At 36.9% G+C, this 19,503-nt stretch overlaps 1 protein-coding gene across 2 annotated transcripts in view; it reads right to left on the reverse strand.

Annotated features, from left to right (window-relative positions):
* Positions 1–19,503, reverse strand: part of LOC120535094 (cip1-interacting zinc finger protein-like) — a 93,981-nt gene that overhangs the window by 40,897 nt on the left and 33,581 nt on the right. For both annotated transcript variants that reach the window (XM_039762664.1, XM_039762665.1), the window contains exons 4-8: positions 14,426–14,583; positions 11,832–11,952; positions 10,456–10,540; positions 835–935; positions 531–610 (exon numbers count right to left, since the gene is read on the reverse strand). In XM_039762664.1, coding sequence (XP_039618598.1) covers positions 531–610; positions 835–935; positions 10,456–10,540; positions 11,832–11,952; positions 14,426–14,583 — 545 coding nt within the window. The remainder of the gene's footprint in view (positions 1–530; positions 611–834; positions 936–10,455; positions 10,541–11,831; positions 11,953–14,425; positions 14,584–19,503) is intronic.

Raw genomic sequence — 19,503 nt, forward strand, 5'->3', positions numbered from 1 at the left:
AAAAAAAAACCTTGTAGGAAAGAGAGAGAGACACCCCCCGCCATATCTTACAGGCAGGTTGGGCATGCAATGGGTGTCACAAAATGGGGTAAATACAACACAACACACAAAACAGAACACAAATACAAACAACATGAGGTAAATAACAGACAACAGCAATACATTTTTTCTATGGAATATTTTCTAGAGCAGCATTCCCTAAATGAAAAGTATGTGTGTTAAAAAAAGAATAGAAATGGATAACCTCGCTGAATGAAAGGTGCAGCATGCTGTTTTTTTCCATCCTGAATTTCTCAAAATAAAGCGTTTTCCTAGCACAACTCAAAAATGTACATTTTAGGTTAACTGCCTTATACTCAGTGCTACAGGCATAAAGTCTTTTATCCTACATTGGAAAATTGAGTTTAAAAAAAGGTACTGATGGATTGGCAGTCTGTGGCACATACACAATTAATTGTGTATCATAAGATTTATTCAGTAGATTTTAATCTTGCACCATTCTTTATTTCAGTCTATGTATCTCGTCTCACCTCAGATGCTCTGCTCTCTTCAGCAAACTCCGAGGCCTCCGCACCATCCATGCTACTTGCCTCTTCAGTAGCTGTACACTCTAATGAAGAAAAAAAAAAGCAAACAAAAAAAGATTAATTGAAAAATAAAACGTAATTCTTTGGATGATTTTTTTTCCTCTAACACAGGATGTCAAACAGTTCTCTTTGAGTTGAACATATTAGATAACCAGAATAGATTTATGCTTCAGGTTGACTAAACATTTTTTTAAGCACAGTTTTGCTAAATGTTTGGTTTCCCAGTCTGAACAAAAATGTATTTTACCTGTTGACTCGCCTTGTTCATTACTTCTGGATGTCTTACTGCTTGCACACTGATTTTTTTGCTCATCACAGTCAATTTCTTCTGCCGTCTGGTCTTCAGAGCTACAAATAAATAAAATAATAAAAAAAAACAACAATTTCATTTTAGATTATACAGTCAGCTCTCTATATCCATGGGTCTAAAATATATACATAGGAAAAAAAAGTTCTACTACAATAACATCTGCTGTGCATACCCTGCTGTAGACTGCTGCCATAACAGTTGAATAAAATGGCTCATGGGAGCAAACATACAGCTCCTACATAGCAACCAACTGCTGAGCCACCACACTGCTCTTTAAGTGGCTAGCTCAGGTCACACGAGGGACCCTTGCTCTACCTTGTGATCGACTGACTCCATTCTCCAACAATTGCCTCCTTTATAAAAAGGAAATCTCCTTTTCATTCACCTATCCCACCTCATCTTCGGAGCATTACCAACTGCCAAATATGGGAAACTGTTCCCATCCTTACACTTCCCACAGTACTGTAGCTCTTAAACAAAACACAAAAGACATACGCATATTCTGGAACATAAAGACCAAACAAAGACGACTCAAACAAAGAATACTCAACAATTAGTAACCAAAATCTTAAACTGAAGTCGAACTTCATTAAGCCACTTATACCCCAAAAAAACCAATCAAAGTGAGTCTGTACATCGGCCCGAAGACACCTGACCAGGGCACCGGCTTTAAACTTAGGTTATCTAATTGCTTGCAAAAACGTGTGTAAGCTAGTACTGGATCGGTCGTAAGACTGCGTGTAGGTTATCAGTACACTGTAAATAAAATGTTGAAGTTTCAGCTGAAGAAATCTGTTCTTATTGAAAGGGAAATGCATAGACGCATCAGCAAGTGCTGCCCTGCGATTCTTTAAACAAAAGCCATTATGTTGGCATCCCCAACTGTAAGGTGCTGTGAGGAACTTGGTTTGACATTGTATGTTTGTTCTACTAAAATTGGTTTTAAAAGCAACTAATTGGTTAGAGCAATCTCTCAAAGTCTGAGAGGGAGCATAAAGTGCAATTTCTCAACAAGAGAATACAAAACATAGATGTTTTTAAAAGTGTAATGCTTGTCAATGTCATTATTCCCTAAACATTACAGTATAACAATCATATAAATAGTAGATACAATATAGTAGGCATTATAAGTAATGATTTGAAGTATACGGAAGAATGTGCAAAGTATATGCAAATATGCCATTTAAAACAAAGCACTTGAACATTTGCAAATTTTGGTATCTGTAGGAGGTCCTGGAACCAATTCCTTATGGTTACGGGAGGGCCGACTGTACTGGTTTTTTCTCTTTAGGCACCGAGCAATGTACAGTTAGCAGTAAAACATAATATGATAGTTATAATTTGTTACTAAAGCTTCACCTATTCTGTTTCTATTCTTGGTACTCAAATGTGGCACTTTGTGCCACTGCCCACTTGCCAAGTTGTTTTGCCTGCCTAAGGTAAAGTCATCTCTGATAGAGGACTGCAGGAATCATCGGGTAGAGGGGTCTTTTCATAGGATTGGCTGGCCCAGCACTGGGTGGAATGGCCAATAGGGGAAGGCAGCTTGATGGCCGAGGTCTCCAGGACTCTGAACAAATCCAAATCGTATAATGGGATATCATCTACTGCTCTGTACTTGTAATATTTCTGTATATAATAATCTGTTTATATTATATTGACGATTACTTATGTTCTGTTCTATGTATTGTATTGACCCCCTTTATTTGACACCTACTGCATGCCCAACCAACCCGGAAAGGGGTCTCTTTTTGAACTGCCTTTCCCAAGGTTTCTTCCAGTTTTTCCTCATCTTCTTAAGAGAGACAAGCCTGGGGGGGGCTGTCAAAAGGCAAGGCCTGTTAAAGCCCATGGCAGCACGCCTTGTGTGATTTTGGGCTATACAAAAATAAACTGTATTGTATTGTTTTGGTTTGGTTTCCTCAGAGTGCTCCGGTTTCCTCCCACAGTCCAAAGACATGCAGGTTAGGTGGACTGGCGAGCTTAAATTGTTCCTAGTGTGTGCTTGGTATGTGGGTGTGTGTGCCCTGTGGTGGGCTGGCGCCCTGCCCGGGGTTTGTTCCTGCCTTGCACCCTGTGTTGGCTGGGATTCGCTCCGGTAGACCTCTGTGACCCTGTGTTAGGATATAGCGGGTTGGATAATGGATGGATGGATGTATTGTTTTGTATAGTAGTCCTAAATTCACTTAAAATCATCGAACATATAACAGCAAAGGAACTTAAAAATCATGCCATAATTAAAAATAAGGAAAATGGGGATATAAACATTTAACTAAAATCACCTTATATTTACATTAAATGTTACAATAATTAGATCATAATGCTGTGTTGAACTGCATATGAACTTCTAGTTGAAGTATTTGAAGCTTTCAATTGTCTCAGCTTGAAAATTTGTCTTTTCCTTTTAATCGCTTTCCATAATGAATGGATTCACTCCTAGCTAAAATAAAAACATAAAAAACATGCTGTATGCCAAGGGCCATGTGGTTTTGACTTAGTCTTAAAAATCAGATTATATTGATTCGATGTTAATTAATGTTGATTTATTTTGTTTTCTTATTGTGTTTTTTATTTCTCTATTCTTTATTATGTAAAGCACTTTGAGCTACTGTTTGTAAGAAAATGTGCTATATAATTAAATGTTGTTCTTGTTGTTGTTGTTGTGAACAAGCTGTGTTACCAAATTTCCACAGACTGCGGGACTCAGTCATAGTGCTGAGGGTTAATCGGATGTATAAGAATTACTATGTAAGTAATGGAATATTTTTTCTGTATACAATATATATATATTTTTTAAACCAGTTCACTGGTGCTTGTTACTCTTAAACTGCTACATACAATTGCCCATAAGATGAGTAAACGCAATTTTATAGGAAAGTGTTTTTGAATGTAACACTGAATTGCGGATTGCTTTAACTTATTACATTCAGCATTGATATTTACAGGCAATTTATGTGTTCCATGCAATAAACTGAATGCTTTAACACTAGAATTACCAGAGCCTACGAAAAAACTCAGATGTGCATGTGCATTCTTGCTCCGATGTAGAAGGGAGCGGAGTTTAACTCTGTTATAGCATGTCTATGTGAAAACAGCAGTGTCAGATGCGGGGGTGGGATGTGTTTGGGCTCGTGAATGTGGCTGAGATAATAAAACTGACTTAAAAAATAAACAAAAAACAAAGCTAACCTTTACAAGTATCATAAATTACACCGGCTGTTACAGACTGAAATCAAATGTATGTTTTTATTCTAAAATAGTAAGACTAAGAGCAGTTTACTTCTCAAAACGGAGTGGTGCAGGATCAAACTCGCGACCTTTTGATTCCCAGTCGGCAGCTGATTCTATTGCGCCACGGAAGCAGTCATAATAAACGGGTGTCAATGTCGCATGTTAAGGCGGCTTTTTGTTTCTGCAGTTATATTTTTGAATAAAAGCGCAATTGTTGTGTTATATTTGTACCTTCTGTGAAAGTATTTCTTTGATACTTCAGGCTTCATACATTATCTAGTTTATGCCTACATTTTGTCATCTACTACTAGAATATAAAAAACGTTTCTGTTTTAACAATGTGTTTACACAGATTACTGTAGAAATGGAACAGACATGAAATGCGTGTGTTCCAAACAATGATCTATTATTTCCACTCTAAAACTCCACTTCACTCCCAGAAAATCAATCAAGGCAAGAGCTGGGAGAAGTTTGTGCACGTTCTAAGTCGGTGGGGGGATGGAATAGCCGGCTGCTTGCTGCCTGATTTTATCAGCACATTTAGATGACAAAAAGACGCTGGTGGAGAGCTGTGAACGATTTTAAGAAACAATTTAAGGTGGGACGGATTTACAAGTTTTTTTTCGTAGGCTCTGGTAATTCTAGTGTTAAGCACTGTATAGAAAAAAACAAGTGAAAAAAAATAATGTTGTTAATTATATGCAATGCCCAACTCCTCTATGTTCCATCTGTGAGAGACCATTTTAATGAGCATATGCAAGGGTTTGAACTGATCAAAGCATGCTATTGCTCCTGGCATATGTTGTACCCATTGTGATACTGAGCATAGCAGCACATCGAGGATGGACCACAAAGGGGTCACACCACTTCTCCACAATATTGTACATATTTTACCACCAAAGGAGGCACAGTGCCTAAGAATATCTCCCTTGCTACAGTATTATTATTATTGTGTTGAAAAACACAGGTCAGCTAATTGTCTTTTTCTCTATAATTTCAACAAACTTCAGTCAAATCAGTCAAAGCATTTGTAAGAGTTTGGGGTATTTAGTTTTTCTTTTGTTGGAGTGTTGTCTCAAATGCACCATCCTGTCAAATTTCAGCTTTTTACCTAAACAGGAAATAAGGTTTGTGTTGATGACGGAGTCAGGTTAAACCCCATTAAAGTGAACACCTAAGTAACAGAATTTTCAGAATAAGAAATACTTTTATGTTAAACAAATCTCGTTTTAACAAAATGTAAATCTCAGTATTAACAGCTAAACCCAGGTAACTCAAAGGAATGCCTCCTAAGTACTTCCAGTAAAACCTGTGAGGCTATTGCTGTATTTTTCAATCAAAAAATTAACGATATTAGAAATAACATAGTATATCTCCCGAACACTAAGGATCCTCCTAAACCCCAGCATTTTGTTATAAACAAATTAAATTCTTTCACTAGGATAGATTTACCTGATTTACAAAAAATAATACCTCAATTAAAACCCTCCACCTGCGTCCTTGATCCAATACCAACAAATTATTTCAAATAAGTATCGGGCGTGCTACTTGATAATGTTCTTGACATAGTAAATTCGTCATTAGATACGGGGGTCTTCTCAGACTGTCTTAAGACTGCTGTAGTTAAAACCCTACTCAAGAAAAATAATCTTGACCCTCGGCTCTCTCAAAATTTTAGACTCATCTCTAACATGCCTTTCTTAAGTAAAGTTCTGGAGAAGGCAGTCATTATGCAGTTAAATGACCTCCTAAATAAACATGCTATTCTTGATAAATTTCAGTCGGGTTTTAGAACAAATCACAGCACAGAAACTGCACTCGTTAAAGTAGTAAATGATTTGCGGTGAATGCAGACAGAGGCCATTTATCTGTTCTCATCCTCTTAGATCTGAGTGCTGCATTTGACACCATTGATCATAATATTCTTAGAAATCGCCTTAGTCAATGGGAGGGCCTCTCTGGCAGTGTCTTAAATTAGATTGAATCCTACCTGACAGGGAGAAAATTCTTTGTTAGTTGTGGTAATTACAACTCAAAGACACATGATATTCAATATGGTGATCCACAAGGCTCTATCCTGGGTCCGCTGCTCTTCTCAATCTACATGCTTCCATTAGGTCAGATTATCTCAGAGCACAATGTGAGCTACCACAGCTATGCTGATGACACACAGCTGTACTTATCAATAGCACCTGATGACCCCGATTCTCTTGATTCACTAACACAATGTCTGACTTGTATCTCAGAATGGATGAATAGTAACTTTCTCAAGTTAAATAAAGAGAAAACTGAAATCTTAGTGATTGGCAATAATGGATACAATGAGGCTATCAGAAATAAGATGGATACATTAGGATTAAAAGTCAAAACGGAGGTAAAAAGCTTAGGGGTAATTGTTGACTGCAATCTGAATTTTAAATTGCATATTAATCAGATCACTAGGACAGCATTTTTTCACTTAAGAAACATAGCTAAAGTTAGACCTCTTATATCACTGAAAGATGCTGAGAAATTAGTTCACGCTTGTTTTCAGTCGACTAGATTACTGTAACGTACTCCTCTCAGGACTACCCAAAAAAAACATAAATCGTTTGCAAAAAGTGCAGAATGGAGCGGCTAGAATCCTAACTAGTAAAAGAAAATCCGAGCACATCTCTCCAGTTTTGATATCACTACACTGGTTACCTGTGTCATTCAGGATTGATTATAAAGCCTTAAATAATCTCACCCCATCTTATATATCGCAATGTCTGAAACCTTATATTCCAAATCGTAACCTTAGATCCTCAAATGAGTGTCTCCTTAGAATTCCAAGAACAAAACTTAAAAGAAGTGGTGAGGCGGCCTTCTGCTGCTATGCACCTAAAATCTGGAATAGCCTGCCAATAGGAATTCGCCAGGCTAATACAGTAGAGCACTTTAAAACACTGCTGAAAACATATTACTTTAACATGGCCTTTTTATAACTTCACTTTAACTTAATCCTGATACTCTATATGTTCAATTCATCATAATAACTATTCATGGTGGCTCTAAAATCTGTACTGATCCCTACTCTCTCTCTGTTTCTTTTTCCGGTTTCTTTGTGGTGGTGGCCACCTACTCAAAGCATTATGATGCTCCAACAATGATGGATGGATTAAAAGGCAGAAGTCTACGTGACCATCATCATCAAGTCCTTCCGTGAGAACCCTAAATCCAAAGAGGACTGTTTCATTTATGTTAGGTAGAATGCCCAGAGGGGACTGGGCAGTCTAATGGTCTGAAATCCCTACAGATTTTATTTTTTTCTCCAGCTGTCTGGAGTTTTTTTTTTATTTTTTCTGTCCACCCTGGCCATTGGACCTTACTCTTATTCTATGTTAATTAATGTTGACTTATTTTATTTTCGTGTCTTTTATTTTTCTATTCTTCATTATGTAAAGCACTTTGAGCTACTTCTTGTATGAAAATGTGCTATATAAATAAATGTTGTTGTAACAAAATGTTTTTTCCACCAAAAACGGCCACCGAAGATAATAATGTGATGGAAAAAAAAATACTTAATGCCACTTTCAGCACTTCCTGTGCAGAATCTCAGAAACTCTGCAGCAGGTTGTCTCAAAGAGAAAGACGGTCTGTTGCGATATTTCCAGTCTTGGCGAGCATGTAGGGATGACATCATACATATGTCTGAATTCCGTGTCAGTGTTCCATTGAGCATCCGCATGGGTAGTTGTTTTGTGTGCAGATAATGTACTGTTTCAGTTTCATAGCACTTTTCAAAGTTTTTTTTGAGAGGAACAAAAAAAAGGAGAGAAACGGCGTCAGTTTACGCTGAAAGAAAAATTAACAATCCTAGAATAAGTTGATTCCAGAATGAAGAAAAATGGGGCAAAAACATTTTGTAATCACACCTTCATCTTATGACTAGTTTTCATTCAGTATTTTCACACCTGTATTTCTATTTTAAAAAAAGTCACATCTAACGTCTCGTTTCCATTCAGTATTTTCATACCTTACATCTAATGATCTTATTTTCAAATAAAATATTTTTTGCAGTTTAAAAAGCGTCGTTTTTTTAAGCAGGTATTGTCAAGCTTAGGTCACCGAGTTGCATGAGAGACACGAAGAAGAGTCCAGGTTTTCAAGGAAAATACATGTACTTTGTTACTTATAGAGAAGACAAGTACAGTCTCAAGACTTTATTCAAAATAGGAGCTGCAGCATGGGTGATCGTCCGGCTTTAGCTCCCATCTTCAGATTAGAAGAACTGTCGTGGTAGACTCATTTCTCACATCTATGTGGGGTCGATGTGCTTGATCAACGTTCTCCAAACAGCACAGTCCTGCACCTCCTCACAAGTCAAGCCCTTTTCCTTCAGATCTTCTTTTACTTTATCTGTCCACCTCCACTTTGACATCCCTTGCTTTCTCTTCCCCAGTACTTCATTCACCATCCTCATCTTTCTTTTGCCAACATATTTCATTGTCTCTTCTCATCACATGACCATACACTTCAACCTACTTTCCTGGATTTCTCTCCCCCTTTTGTTGTACCTCCGATTGTCTCAATTTTTATTCTGTCCTTGGTTGTAACTCCATACATCCATCTCAATATTCTTATTTCTGCCACATCTAACTTCTTCTCCTGTGCTCCCTTCACTGTCCATGTCTCAGTTCCATATATCATTTTAGGAAGTTAATCAAAGACTTTGTTAAATGGTGTGACTCAAACCACTTACACCTGAACACCAGCAAGACCAAGGAACTGGTGGTGGATTTTAGGAGGCCCAGGGCCCTCATGGACCCCATGATCATCAGAGGAGACTGTGTGCAGAGGGTACAGACCTATAAATACCTGTGAGTGTTGCTGGATGACAAATTGGACTGGTCTGCCAATACTGATGCTCTGTGTAAGAAAGGTCAGAGCCGACTATACTTTCTTAGAAAGTTGGCATCCTTCAACATCTGCAATAAGATGCTGCAGAGGTTCTACCAGATGGTTGTGGCGAGTGCCCTCTTCTACGCGGTGGTGTGCTGGGGAGGCAGCATAAAGAAGAAAGACGTCTCACGCATGGACAAACTTGTTAGGAAGGCAGGCTCTATTGTAGGAATAAAGCTGGACAGTTTAACATCTGTAGCAGAGCGACAGGCGCTAAGCAAACTCATGGCAATCAAGGAAAATCCACTGCATCCACTGAACAGTGTCATCTCCAGGCAGAGGAGTAGCTTCAGTGACAGACTTTTGTCACTGTCTTGCTCCACTGACAGACTGAGGAGATCGTTCCTCCCCCACACTATGCGACTCTTCAATTCCACCCGGGGGAGTAAATGCGAACATTATTCAAAGTTATTGTCTGCTTTTACATGCATTTTTATTACTCTTTAATTTTAATATTGTTTTTTGAATCAGTATACTGCTGCTGGATTATGTGAATTTCCCCTTGGGATTAATAAAGTATCTATCTATCTATCTATCTATCTATCTATCTATCTATCTATCTATCTATCTATCAATCAATCAATCAATCATTGCTGGTCTTACCACTGTTTTAAAAACCTTATTTTAATCTTCCCCCTAATTCTTCAATTACAAAATATTCTAGATACCTTCTTCTAATTGTTCCATCCACACTACACTCTGTGGGTTATCTCTGCATGTAGTTTTCCATCTCAGTCTACCACTGATCCTAGATATTCAAATTTATCCACTCTTTTCAATCTCTCTCCCTGCAGGATAACGTCTGAATATGATAAATGAAACCAATTCAGTTGAAAACATTAAAATTCACAAACAAATTACTCTGAACACTTATACAAGGGTTAGAATAAAGCACTCAACTTCAGAACAATACAATCCTACTGTACAAGTACTCATTTTCATTATCAACCATTTAATAGCTATTTTCTAGGTTTACCCAAATTAGCCATAGACTTCAAACATTTTTCCTCCAGTGTCCTGTGCATCCTTTGGGATGAGACCCATTCTTTCACATCATTAGATATCATCTCTAAATACAATTTCATCTCCCTCTGGGTCTCATATAACGCCTTCCTCTTCACCCAACCATCCTACATCTTTTGCTCAATATGCCCAAACCAGCTCCCAACTTTTATACTCTTTCCTTCATACCTCTTACTATCAAGCTTCCATAGTAGTTTTGAATTAATTTTGGTAGAACTAAGTTAAAAGATAATTTTAAAATACAGAAGCACTTCTGGAAGATAAATTCTGCATACAATATTAAAAATGTACTAAACAGAATTTGCATTTTTTTGTTACACATTATTCAAATAATTTCTAAAATGAAGGTTTCATGTGCCGCAAACAATAATTAAACTTTACCTTTCCTGCTTCTGCTTCTTTGGTGCTGGTTCATCCTGGGATCCCTCTGAACATTCAGTCTGGCATTCTGGATTTACAGCATCATCTCCAATAAAAAAAAATATATATATATATTTATTTTATATATATATATATTTATTTTATATATATATATATATATTTTATTTATTTATATATATATATATATATATATATATATATATATATATATATATATATATATATATATATATATATATATATATATATATATAGTAAACAGAACTGCAATTAAAACTGTCCAATCTGGCTAAAATTCATAAGAAAGCCTCAAACTTTTGCAAGTTTTTTTTCTCTTTTCCATGAAACATTATGTAGAATGGCATCTGGAGGAACCACAAAAACATCCAATTTTTAAAATGGCTTCCTCCCAGTTTTTGTTAATCTTTACATAAATTGTATAAAAAATAGAATCCACATTTATTCTCTTAAACAAATAAAATGTTTGACAGAAATGTAACAGCATGCTGATTAAGAATTTTTAACTAAATTTCAATAAAAAGGAACAGTTTAATACACACAGCAAAATGGAATATCTTTACTTAAAATACAGCTTTTTTGGGAAGGGATGTGTAATTAGTAGATAAAGTACTTATATAATTTGTAGAATACTACTGTAAATGAGATAAAACATGGAAATGATTAAAAATGATTTGTATAGAAGCACTCTATAGTATTGTAAAATCATCCAACCTGCTATATCCTAACTACAGGGTCACAGGGGTCTGCTACAGCCAATCCCAGCCAACACAGGGTGCAAGGCAGGAAACAAACACCGGGCAGGGCGCCAGAGCACACACACTCACCAAGCACACACTAGGGCCAATTCAGAATCGCCAATCCACCTAACCTGCATGTCTTTGAACTGTGGGAGGAAACCGGAGCACCAGGAGGAAACCCACGCAGACACGAAGTGAACCCGGGTCTTCTAACTGCGAGGCAGCAGCGCTACCACTGCGCCACCGTGCTGCCCCATTTGGAAAATCATGTGATTGTATATTATCGATAAATGTTTGGGATTGGTAACGTCATTTAATAGTCATAGTATTTTGCCATTTTTTAATTGCTATGTCCTTGTGACCCTGCTTTGGATAAGCAGATTTAGAAAATAGATGAATGAAATTATTATGTATTCAACAAAAACATTATAATTATAATATAATTAATTGTATTGCACATATGGAGGCAAAAAGTAACAGGTTTTATTTTCCAATTTTAATTCTAGTTAAACAAAAACTTATTTTGACATGGTATTGGTTAAAAATATTCCTTAAATGCTAGAAAAACATAGTATACTGTATTTATGGTCCAATTTACCAACAGCACTGAAACAATACCTCTACTTGAATTTTTCTTGATCAGCTCATTCGTCACAGAATGCTCCTTTTGGACATCACCAATACTTGCTGAAGGTCTCTGTTCCATTTCTCTCTTTCTGTCTGGTACCCTGACAAAGTCCTAAAATAAATGAAGAGAAAAACGTTAGACAAACATTTACTTTTACTGCTAGATGTTTTCACAAATAAATAAATGAAAAATCAGCATTTTACCAAACCTACAATATTGGATTGTTAATCATTTATAGAAACTTGAATTATATCCCCTTAAATTATTTCATTTTTACAGAAACATGATCAAAACTACTTTTGAAAAGGAGCAATTTACTGAAAATTGTCAATTTTAGGAAAGCAAAAGAAGACTCTCCTATTTTAGATATCCTGGCAGCAATATTGCTACTATATCTTCGCTAGTAAAATTCTCTTTATGTTAGAAAGCTGAGATTTTTTTCTGACTAATAAACCTGCCCAAAGGGTTATTCTCAGAGGAAAGGCAGACGCCAACATTCTCTGCTCCGATTGGCTGACACTCTGCGTCCTTGACACAATTTTATAATGTATGTCAGGCCCTAAGGTGTGTTGGCAGTATTAAAACCAAAAGTATATTTTTATGTTATTGTTTTTGGCTTTTAACTGCCAAGAAATGTGTAAAAACAACACATATTAAAAGGAGTTGCTCAAAGCATATTTATTAAAATAACTGTATTTAACACATATACAGTATATTAGAACAGGTGAGTGACAGAGAAGCATAGCTTGGCAAGACAGCAAATACTGGTTTTACTTGCCAACAGCTGGAAGTCAAAAACTGTTTTTGAGTATAAGAAGGGAATATTTTAGTAAACAGTTTAATGGTGATGATTCCCACACACTTTGCTACTCTTCTCTGCTCAAATAATGCAATCCATCTAGGTCTCCATAAAAGAATACAGCTATAGTAGGTAGGCAATTAATTCCCACTTCTCCAAGTTCTTCACACTGAAAAAAATAAGTCACACACTATAATTCAGCAACTTATAAAATTAATCTGAATATGCTATTCTACACTATAATAGATTAGTATTTAAACTCTCTGTTAAAATGAGTACATATCCATTTAAAAAAGGGCGGCAACAGTGCATACAGAGTATAAATATAGTATTACTACTTATTATTTGGCTGACTTATAACATTAGAGATATAATTAGCTACAATTTATTTTGTTTTTGAAGCAATTTGTAATGCAATTTTTATTATAGTTGGAAGCTTGTTATAGCACTGTGTACCTGCACAGTGAAGAGAAATGCTAAAAAAATGACCATTCTCATTTGCCCCACTGTGTGACCCTGGCAATGTTACAAAACCTGCCTGAAAAAAAAAAAATATTATTTTATCCCAAACACAACTACACGATGCAGAAGTCTCATGTTCAAACAACTTATTTTTATTAAATCAAGTACCTTTTTAGGGGATTTTCAATCACCATGAACTCTCATTTTTCTCATCTTTTTTTACCTCCTCCACTCATTCCCTGGTGTACACTGTCCTTCTGCTTTCCCAAATCCAACTCACCTTGATGAGGCAGAGGGGCTTCTTTAATGCCAGACCGGACTACAACTCCCTTGCAGTTCTATGGGTGGGCACACAGCAGTGGGATGCTGCCACCTGGCATATTGGGGAAGCATAAGGCCCTGTAAAGAAGTCTCCCCTCTGTCCTTCCATTATGTCATACGGACTGGGAAAGGGAACATCAACCATCCCATCTGGCACACCCATCTACTGTTCATTATGAAGACCTCATGGCTTGCTAACTGATACTCCGTCCCAGCCAGGATGCCAACTCACCCTTCCCTTCCATCACAATATATTTAGTCAAACCCTTGTACTATGGATCTCCACTTGTAAATCAGGATAATTTTCACAAACAGAAGTTTCTACATTAAACATTATTTAACATTGTTAACATAACATAATAAATAATTAACTAATAATGAATAACATAACAAGATTATTAACATTATTTAAATATCAATTTTACTTGTTCCAAAGAATGGCTGTATCTGCTTAATGACTTCTCTATATTATGTTACTGACTATTGTATGTAAATGTTCAAGGTAATATTTCATCACTAAAATTAGTAATATTACATAACATGTAAAACAAAAACATTTTGCCAAGTTCAGGCTGAAGTTTTCAGTACATAAAGTCTTAACCAACACAAAAATCTTCTTTGGTGAAAATACATGAACAAAATTTGTGAACGTTTTGTTACTTTTCTAATATCAGTTACAGATACTTTAAATTGATTCCTCACTATGACTGCTCTTTGTTTCTTTAGTAAAGTTCGAATTTTTTTTTCCTTGTTTAGTTATTCTTGTGTATATTTGTTTGCTATAACATTTATGTATTTACTTATTTACCAAGATTCTGTAAAACATCAAAATTTCTGTCTATCTAAAGTCTTGGCTATTTACTAAGTACCTGGATGCAGGATCCTATTTTCTAAGCCAGGTGGTTGCCTACAGCCAACAAAAGAATCTTAGATACCTTTCTTTTTGAATAAGCTGCCAGCTGTTTCTGCCATTTGATATATATATATATATACTTGTCTTACCTTATTGAAAGTTCTACTTTGTGGAAGGTATGGCCGATTGGAGAAGGGCATCCGTGGAGTTTTCAGAGCAACCCCCATGGGCGCTGGACCCAGCAAGGAAGGTCGAGCTCCTGGTGGAAAGAACTGCTGGGGACTCATTGCAAAACCTCTTAGGTTTCCTAAAAGAAAAAAAAGAGTAATTATGAGAACCAAAAAGTATTAATCTGAAAGCTCTTTAGTAATAGACAGGTGGGATGGATGTGTTTGATAATTTCATTTTTTATTTTATAAGGTGCGTCTTTAATAGAAAACATTTCCATAAAGCACACAAAAAAAATGCATAATAAAATACTACATTACTAAAAAAATTAAATCACTGCAAATAGTAAAAGAAACTACAAATCAAATGTAGTGCAAGTGCTTAAGAAGAGTGAAGAAAATACACCATCAATACTAGAATACTGTAACTGCAGCAGTCTGGGTTCAAATTCTGCTCTGGCATTTGATTCAACGTAAATGTGTGTAACTGGAACCTGAAATGAGGGAAAACAATCCATAATGGACAGCAGAATGAACAGTGTTGCTACTCCTCAAACTGAAGTGAAGCTCTAAGGCATTTTCTGGGAAGCCAGGTATGCTCATTCAATCACTCACTCTCTAACCTCTTTTCCCGTGGCAATATGTTGAACTGTTTTTTGTTTAAATTAACTTAAGTCAACGTCACACTGTACAACTTCTAGTTAGAAGGAATGTCAAACGTGACAACTGTAGCTGCTCATCTTGTTGTACGGGCATGGCTTATTTCCTGACTAGGGTATAACAAATAATAACTTTTTAGCACAGTTTCATATTTCCAAAGTATTGCGAGATCATCCCTTTCCTTGAAAGCCAACACGGCTAAATCTGCCTGACAGAGACGATGCCCATGCAGAAGGATTTACAGTTGCAGCGAGTTAAGCCACAACCACAGCCCTTTTTTATCTGTCTTCCCCAATTCTGTTATAGATATCATTTGTTTAATGAACTGATAAGCAAGTCCCTTACCTGTTTGTCTGGTCCAAAACACTCCAGGTCCTTAAGCATTGTAACCATTATACATTATCTGGGCGAGTGCTCACCAGTGGTCAACTTCCACATACACAAAGCTTGCCCCTACAACTTAAGACCAAATTGAAATCTGCTTCATTTTGTCCAAGTGATTCCCAGACTAGTTGGACTGAGTTGCCAAATATGTCAGACTGCACAACTGGTGATCACCAGAACACACTGAATTATGACAATGAAGACTGTCACTGAAAATCACTGTGGAAAAACTGTGTAATGTGACACAAGCTTTACTTGTCAAAATAAGGGTTAGATAAGTAATAGAAATTAACAAGTACAAGTAATGCATTTCAATTTGAAAATTTAGTGAAAGAAAAAAAAAAATCTGTAAAATATGATTTAAGATGACATGGTCAAACAGGCATTCTGAAAAAATAAAACACTAATCCAGCCTGCAGGCTTACCTGAAAACTATTAAGTGTAAGTAATCCCTCCTCGATCGCGGGGGTTACGTTCCAGAACCCCCCGCGATAGATGAAAATCCGCGAAGTAGAAACCATATGTTTGTATAGTTATTTTTATATATTTTAAGCCCTTATAAACTCTCCCACACTGTTAACATTATTAGACCCCTCTAGACATGAAATAACACCCTTTATTCAAAAGTTTAAACTGTGCTCCATGACAAGACGGAGATGACAGTTCTTTCTCACAATTAAAAGAATGCAAATATATCTTTTCTTCAAAGGAGTGTCTGCATCAGGAGAAGAGAATTTAAGATAGAGCGCTCGCAAAGAAAAGCAAACAATCAAAAAATCAATACGTGTCCTTTTAAGTTTGCCGAAGCACCGCAATAAAGCGGCATTTTTCAGAGGAGCGTCAGTATCTTCTAATCAAACAGCCTCTGTGCAAACAGCACCTCTGCTCACATCTCCTCCGTCAGGCGCAGAAAACGTCAGAGAGAGAGAGAGAGATTAAAGCAACAATCAAAAAATCAATACGTGTGCTTTTAAATATGCCGAACACCGCAATAAAGCGGCATTTTTTTAGAGGAGCGTCAGTATCTTTTAAACAAACAGCCTCTGTGCAAACAGCACCTCTGCTCACATCTCCTCCGTCAGCGCAGAGAATGTCAGAGAGGGTGAGAGAGAGGCAGAGACAAGCAAACAATTAAGCAGTCAAAAGAATAATCAAGCATATCTTATAGCATTGAGGAGTTTTAGTTAATATGTAATACATGCTCTGATTGGGTAGCTTCTAAGCCATCTGCCAATAGCGTCTCTTATATGAAATCAACTGGGCAAACAAACTGAGGAAGCAAGTACCGTAAATTAAAAGACACAGTGTCGGCAGAAATCCACGAACCAGCGAAAAATCTGTGATATATATTTAGATGTGCTTACATTTAAAATCCGATAGAGTGAAGCCGAAAGTCAAAGCGATATAGCGAGGATTACTGTATGTATATATATATATATATATATATATATATATATATATATATATATATATATATATATATATATATATATATATATAGTCAGGGATGCCAGGGGCGACGACCCGGCCGGGACGCCTTGAGTTACCGGAAGTGGGCGTGCGCCCATCTGGGATCACGTGGGGCCGCCACCCTGGTTGCTTTGGGGGCCAAGGGTTGAGGGCTTGGAAGCCCAACCCTGTAGGGGCCCGTGGTCACCGCCAGGGGGCGCCCCAATCCCTTTGGAGCTCTGGACCTCAGCACTTCTGCCACACCAGGAAGTGCTGGGGGGAAGAGAAGAAGGGACACCCGGAAAGCTTCCAGGAGTACAGCCGGCACTTCCACCACACAGGAGCATGTCGGTGGGTGATTGCCGGAGTTCACCTGGAGCACGTCGGTGGGTGATTGCCGGAGTTCACCTGGAGCACATCCGGGTGCTGATAAAAGGGGCCGCCTCCCTTCATTCAAGGCTGAAGTTGGGTGGAAGCAGGACAAGGCAGAAGGAGCAAGAGTGGAGGCGGCCCAAAGAAAGGCAAAGTGTTGTTTGGCCAGGACTTTGGGGACTTGGGGTTTGTGTGTGCAGTAATTTTGGACTTTGTAAATATTGTAAAATAAATGTGTGGTGGTGACTTTCAACATGTCTGCCTGTCTGTGTCCGGGCCATTTCCACTATATATATATATATATATATATATATATATATATACACACACACACACACATATACACACATACATACACATACACACACTGTATATTTATACTATATATATATATATATATATATATTTATACTATATATCTCTATTATAATAAAAAAAAAAATCCTGGGATGAGACGAGACTTTCAGAAAGATACTTTCAAGTCCAGTGAGATAAGACTTTGTGCCAGGAGATTTAACCACGGCCGGGGCCGGATATAAAAGCCAAAGAGTAGATGACAAAGTAAAATGTAGTAAAGAATTCAAAAATGTTGCCGTGATACACATGCAGAGCAGATTACAGATAATGTAAGTACTAAAATTGGAAAGTCTCAAAAAAAATGATAGTAAAGATCGCATTAACACTAACAACCGGATATTATTACTCGGTGAAATAACGGAACAGTGAAAAGAGATCGAATATATTGTTTGGATTTAAAATTTAACTTAAAATCTAATGCCACTGTGTTTTTGCAAATGTGTTTTGCCATTATGATTTTTGAAAATCATAATTTTTGACTCTAATGAGGAAAAAATTGTCCTCAGAAAGTTATTTCTTGTGCTTGATTGCTTTGAAAATTTAATAAGGAAAACGTTTCATGCATTTGAAATCAAATGCTTTTTTTCCTTTTTTAATTCATGCTAATACATTAATATTTCATTTCATGGAATAAGTGCAATATTCTCCAGCTTCAACACAACCCTGCCCCGAATAAATGAGTTTGTAAGATTGGTGGGTGAATGGTGTAATTGCAATCACAAAAAATCTATATTGTTCCTTTTAAAAAAAAAAACATACAAACATATGAAGCACAGCAGCACCTAAATGTGTTGGACTTTAACTCCCCAGGCTTTCAGTTTATATATCACCTGCGACAGGCTGTCTGACCTTAAGTAAGCGATTTAGCTTGCCTGTCCTCCAGCTGTAAAATCTTTTGTGTAAATAGCTACAGTAGATACTGACCTTAGGTAAAGATGTCAGCTTAACATACTATTATTATTAATAAAAGGTTGAAAGGGAACCACAGACGTCATTACAACAGAACAGTGCACAAACCTGTATAAGAACATCCTGATAAAAACTAACCTTGAAACAGACAGCAAATGTTAACACACATTACCTTTCTAGCAAAAAAATTAAAAAAAAACACACAAAAGAATTAAAAAGTACATGAAGCAATGTTAACATTACTTGTGCTATAAATTAATTTTCATAACAATTCTGTGAAAACAAAAATTGCTTAAGTACTAAGAATAATTAACAGTGTGCAAGGAACCATCACATGTACTTCAGAACTGGTCCAACACCTGACGCTAAGCATGTTCTTGCCCGGCCAGTACATGGATGGGAGACCATCTAGGAAAAGTTGGGTTGCTGTTAGAAGAGGTGTTGGTGAAGCCAGCATGGTGTGCTTTCCCTGTGGTTCTAAATGTGGATCCCAATACTCCAGTGCTGTGACGGGGACTGCCAGTATAAATGGCATCGTCCTTTGTTTGAGTTGTAAAACCGTGGTCCTGACTCTCTGTAAACATATAAGATCCATTGGGCATCCTTCGTAAACAGCAGGGCGTACTCCCAATGTCCAGGCTAAATTGTCCTCTATGGCCTATTCATTTAGGACCCCATATCATCCCCTGTCTCTAATTGTCTCTCTCTCTCTCTCAACACTTCACCATCTAATAGCTGATGTGTGGTTAGCATAATGCAGCAAAAATGCCTGCCTCTGCATTATCTAGGAAGATGCTACATATTGGTGGTGGTTGAAGTGGCTCCCCACTTGCTAAAGCATTTTAAGTAGTCAGAAAAGCACTATTTAAATACAAAGAATTACAGTATTATTATCTATAAACAGATTCTTCGGTACATTAACACTCTGA

The sequence above is a fragment of the Polypterus senegalus genome, chromosome 9 (assembly GCF_016835505.1).
Source record: "Polypterus senegalus isolate Bchr_013 chromosome 9, ASM1683550v1, whole genome shotgun sequence".
Taxonomy (NCBI): Eukaryota; Metazoa; Chordata; class Cladistia; order Polypteriformes; family Polypteridae; genus Polypterus; species Polypterus senegalus.